At 62.5% G+C, this 5,183-nt stretch overlaps 1 protein-coding gene across 2 annotated transcripts in view; it reads right to left on the reverse strand.

The window, feature by feature from the left end:
- The window catches only part of CHMP6 (charged multivesicular body protein 6), an 8,114-nt gene extending 3,766 nt beyond the window's left edge, over window positions 1-4,348 (reverse strand). The window contains exons 1-5 of one of the 2 annotated variants that reach the window (XM_017524932.2): window positions 3,920-4,027; window positions 2,414-2,899; window positions 1,824-1,933; window positions 1,645-1,732; window positions 1,002-1,088 (exon numbers count right to left, since the gene is read on the reverse strand). In XM_017524932.2, the coding sequence (XP_017380421.1) occupies window positions 1,002-1,088; window positions 1,645-1,732; window positions 1,824-1,933; window positions 2,414-2,467 (339 nt within the window). In that variant the 5' untranslated portion in view covers window positions 2,468-2,899; window positions 3,920-4,027. Of the gene's footprint in view, window positions 1-1,001; window positions 1,089-1,644; window positions 1,733-1,823; window positions 1,934-2,413; window positions 2,900-3,919 lie in introns of both variants that reach the window. The other variant, XM_017524931.2, reaches the window with a different exon arrangement.
- Window positions 4,349-5,183: the final 835 nt, after the last annotated feature.

Here is a 5,183-nt window from a genome sequence, read left to right on the forward strand (position 1 = left end):
CCTGGGTTCAAGCAATTCTCCTGCCTCAGCCTCCCAAGTAGCTGGAACTACAGGCGTGCGCCAGCACACCTAGCTAACTTTTGTATTTTTTTAGTGGAGATGGGGTTTCACCATGTTGGCCAGGATGGTCTCGATCCCTTGACCTCGTGATCCACCCACCTCAGGCTCCCAAAGTGCTGGGATTACAGGCGTGAGCCACCGCGCCCAGCTGCCTTTTTAAATTTTTTTTTATTTCTGAGACAGTTTTGCTTTTATTGTCCTGGCTGGAGTATAAATCTTGGCTCACTGCAACCTCCAACCCCTGGTTCAAGTGATTCTCCTGCCTCAGCCTCTTGAGTAGGTGGGATTACAGGCACCTAACACCACGCCCGGCTCATTTTTGTATCATCAATAGAGACGGGGTTTCACCAGGTTGGCCAGGCTGGTCTCGAACTCCTGTCCTCAGGTGATCTTCCCACCTTGTCCTCCCAAAGTGCAGGGATTACATGCGTGAGCCCCCAGGAAGCCTTCTATGAAGTTTGCCAGCCCCCTCCCCACCCTCAGACTTCCCCTCTAAGTCACTTCGGCGCCTGGGGACCCCGTTCTTACAGTTCCCAGCCTGTGCTGCACCCCACCCTCCGGTCGCTGCCTCCCTGCCTGCCTGCCAGGCAGCACCGACACATCTCCCTGGCCAGCCTCTTGTCCTGTGCCTGACACAAACACCATGGGACAACCTCCGCACCCTCTCCCCAACTCCAGCACTGCTGGGCTCCCCACTCCTCCGTGCCTCAGCCCTGCAGCCCCACCTGGTGGGCTCCCCCCCACACCCCACCCTGCAGCCCCACCTGGTGGGCTCCCCCCAACTCCGTACCCCACCCTGCAGCCCCACCTGGTGGGCTCCCCACCCCTCCGCACCCCACCCTGCAGCCCCACCCGGTGGGCTTCCCCGCCCCCCCGCACCTCACCCTGCAGCCCCACCTGGTGGGCTCCCCACTCCCCCACACCACACCCTGCAGCCTCACCTGGTGCATCTTGTTCAGACAATCATTTCCCAGCTGCAGCCCTTCCATCACCTTCATTTCGATCTGAGTGAACTCAATACTCTGAACCTGAAAAGGCCACCAAGCAGACTCAGGCACTGGGTCCGGCGTGCCCTCTTCGCAGCCCAGAGGCAGGGTTCAGGATGACACCCCTGCTGGCCATGTGCTTCTGGGCGTGAGGACGACCCCAGCCCCTGCTCCTCCCTGTCCTCTCCGCTGCCAGGGGATGTGCAGGACTGAGAAGGCGCTGGGGAGACACTGCAGAAGGTGCTGGTTGCTTGTTAGTAGCTCTGGTTACCAAACAGCAGAACCACATCACTTGGGTCCCTAACACCAGGGACACTCAGTCCCCCACACAGACCCCTGACCTACCCACGCCACCCAGGGGCGGCCCAGCGTTTCCAACCTCGGTCCTGCGAGAGCACCTCTCCCCCCAGCCCCTTAGGACCATCGGCTTCTGGCAGACTCCCCTTGGATTCCAGGCCCGCCCCACTGCCGGGTCAGCTTCAGCCTGAGGCATGTGAGGAGGGGCTTTCAGCTGTCGGGAAAAGCTCCCAGGTCCACGCGGCCAGGCAAGCTGCCTCCCGCTGCACCTGCGCCCCAGGGTGAAGCACCCAGCGCCTACCATGGCCTCCAGGCTGCTGATCTGGTTCTCCGTCCTGTCCAGGAGCTGCTCCTGGTATCGCTTCTTCCTGAGCAGCAGCTTGGCCCGTCTGCAGAGGGAAGCCCGAGAGTGACCTGCTGTGGCCCTGCCCAGGCCCCCACCCCAGCCAACAGGGCGCCCACACTGCCGGGCCTGCTCACTCCTTCCTGCCGTCCCGCAACAGCTGCCGGGCCAGGGCGCGCTCACGCTCCAGCTGCTGGGCGACCCTCTTCTGGTACTGCCTCAGCTTGTCCCGCTGCTGCTTCAGTTGCTGCCAAGAGAGAGCAGGCCTGGTGTTACCCAGCCACGCTGCGGGCCCTGGCCATGCCACTGAGTGCCAGACGTGGAGGCCAGGTGGTCCTCCACGAGTGTCCTTCATGGGGCAGGGTTGTCTCCCAGGGAACAGGTGGGGCTGGCTGGAGACATCTGGGAGGTGGAAAGCAGGGACACTGCTCCCTGTCCTGCCACACATGGGACAGCCCCACCAGAGAGTCACCCAGACCCCACAGCCCACCACAGGGATGGGGAGGACCACCGCGGCATTGCTGTTGGGCCGCTCTGGAGGCTGCCTGCCAACAGTGTGACGCTTGGGGCTCAGGCCAGGGAGCAGCTGCCAGGAACTCAAAGGTTTGGACTCAACAGAGAACACGCAGGTGGTGAGCACCCAAGTGCCACCAGCCCACAGGTTAGGGCTTGGACACCCCCTAGCCTCTCCCCTTGGGCTTCAGCTATCCCTTTGCTGGCCACCCACCTGCAGGACACACACATGGTGACGTGCCCTGCAGACCCACTGACCGCCTCCCATCCGGGCGCTGCCCCAGAAAGGGCGCTTGGCCACTGAAGAATGAACTTCAGGTAGCCCTGCCCCATCAGGCCTGTGAGTTTTCCAAACGTCATCACTGCAGACAGTGCTGAGCCCATGCAGACACAAGAATCAGAGCCTTAAGGCAGGAGGCGGAGGAGCATTAGCTCAGTCAGGACCTGGCCACAGGTTTAACACTCCTCATGGCAAGTGAGTGCTCCCTCTACCTGAGAGGCCTCATGCCTGGCTCCCTTCACCCAGGAGGCTCCCCTTCCCAGTGCCAAAACTTGTGGGTCCTCTCACTGCTACAGGGAAAGGTGCCCCCTGCCCAGCCCCATTGCTGGGGAGACCCAGGGGCCAAAGGCAGGCAGGTATGGCCAGGCTGCCCTGCTGTAAAGTCAGGTCTCAGCAGAGGGTCACAGGCATGGAGTCCACCTGTTATCAGGGAAACGGAAAGATGCAATCATTTGTGCTACTGTGTGGTAAGGACGCTGTTCCCAAGTGCCCGAAATCCTGGGGGCCCTAAGGCAGCCAGGAACACGGGTCTGCACAGCGCAGAGCCCACGGGGACCCTTGGCAAGTGCAAAGCGTTGCTTGAAGGGAAACCGGAGCCGAGCGGAGTCCTTAGAGACAGGGAGGGAGCGCCTTGAGGCTGCCAGGAAAGGTGGAGGCTGGGCCCAGCTGTCTTGCAGGCGGCTTGGGCGTGCCCAGAGAGGTGCCCCTCTTCTCCAGGGACAAACGTGACCGTTGTTTCTTTTCATAGCCGATGGGCTCCAATACCAAGGTAAGATCCCCTCTTGCATTTCCATTCATTTCTTTTAGTATAAAATTAACCCATTTCTGTTTCAGAAAATTTAGAAGAGAAAGCATCCGAAAAGCGAGCCCTGCTCCCATTTCGGGGTCTCTTCCCCGACACGTTTATCTGGCGCAAAACCGGACGATTCCCAGCCCGCCGCGTCCTCGATGTGCCAGGCGATTCCTCCCGCAGCCGCTGACTTCACATCCGAGCCGCCGGGGCCGGCACGGGGGTCCGTCTGCGGCCGCCGCGAACGAGCGCGCAAAACGCGGGTCCTGCACCCAGGCGCGGCGGGACCGGGGCGGGGGCGAGGGAGACGGGACCGCCCCGCAGCGCAGCGCGAGGCCGGCAGCGCCCGGGGGCACCGGGAGAGCCGGGGAGCCCAGCGCCGCGCGGACCCCGGACCCGCCGCCAGGCCGTGCCGCGCCCCGAACGCCGGCGCCGAACCCCGCACCACCGCGCCCACCCCGGCGGGGTCAGCAGCCGCTGCGCCGCGCGGGAGACCCCGGCCCGAGCCCCGCGGGCGAGGAGGGGCGCGGGGCGGAGCGGCCGCGCTGCGCGCCGCGCCTCAGTTTCCCCACCCGACCGCGGGGGCCGAGGCCGCGGGGCGCTTCCCGCCCCCCGCCCGGCCTCCCGCCCGCCCCGGCCCCGCGCCTCACCAGGATGGCCTTGTCCTGCTCCGTGACGCGGCTCTGCTTCTTGCGGCCGAACAGGTTGCCCATGGCGGCGCCGGCCCCACGGAGTCCGATCGCCGCCGCCGCCCCGCGGCCACCGTAGCCCAGGCCCTCCCCGCTACGGCGGCCGCGCCGGGCCAGACGACGCGGAACGCGAAGCCCGAGCGCCTCCCCGGCCGCGCGCCTGAGCCGCGGGTTCGAAACCACAGCCGGGCGGTCTCGGCGTCCTTGGACTCGTACAGAGAAGTGGCACCGACCCCTGGATGTTAGCGCCCGGGATGTTCTGAATGACGTGTTTCCGTGCGCCCTTCCCGCGCAGGCGAAGACGAAACTTTCTTATCTCCTAATTAGAAGGGATCATTTTAGGTTAGATGAGATCCTTTAGATTACAGTATTTAGTCTCCCCAGGTTTTCAGGAACCTTGTGCAGGAATCACTGTTCCCGCCGGCCCTGAACACAAAATGCTGCGTTTAGTGATGTTACATCCAACGTTCTGCACTGTAAAAGTGTTCCCTGAAATGCGCCCAGCAGCGCGTTCCATCCAGCCGTTCAGCCCGGGGATCTCCCCTCTTCCACCACGCTGCGCTCTGCCCGTGGATCGGGGTCAGGAGGAGCTCAGCATGGCCGGGCTCAACTTCTCCTTCCAAGGAATCGTGGCTGCGTCCCCCGCAGAAGCGTTCCTCCCTGGAGGGCTAAGAAACAGGCGAGGGGGAAAGGGGTGCTAGGGAGAAGCCACCCCACCTTCAGCCCCCGGTTCCCGCCTTAATATCCTGGCTGTGGTTTCTGAGCATTCACTGTCACAGAAAAGCACTCAGCTGATAGCTGGGGAGGCCAGGAGTTCAAGACCAGCCTGGGCAACATAGCAAGACCCCCCTTCCCCGCCCCCCGCCGTCTCTACAAAATATGTAACAAATAATAATTATCACCTGCGCCAAAATTTTGCCCTCCCCAAGAACCTTCCCTGAGGTGAGGGGGTCTCTGAATTTTTGGGGGGGTTTATCTCCCATCCTCTGACTTGTCTCACTAAAATATCTAAAGTACTTTTTTCTTTAGTGTCCATGGGGACGTTGAAAAAAATAAAAAGTACTTGCTACTTCCTGCTCCTCATGAAGGGGGAAGGGAAGTGCTGGGTAGAGAAGGGCGTGGTCCCTGGCTGGGGATCCCCCCCACCGCCTGTACCCACAAACCTAAGTGAGGACAGGGACTTGTGTTTTCCAAAGACCACCCTGGCCTGCCACGCCCCCAACTT

Source organism: Cebus imitator, unplaced genomic scaffold (genome assembly GCF_001604975.1).
Source record: "Cebus imitator isolate Cc_AM_T3 unplaced genomic scaffold, Cebus_imitator-1.0 Scaffold36, whole genome shotgun sequence".
Lineage (NCBI taxonomy): Eukaryota > Metazoa > Chordata > Mammalia > Primates > Cebidae > Cebus > Cebus imitator.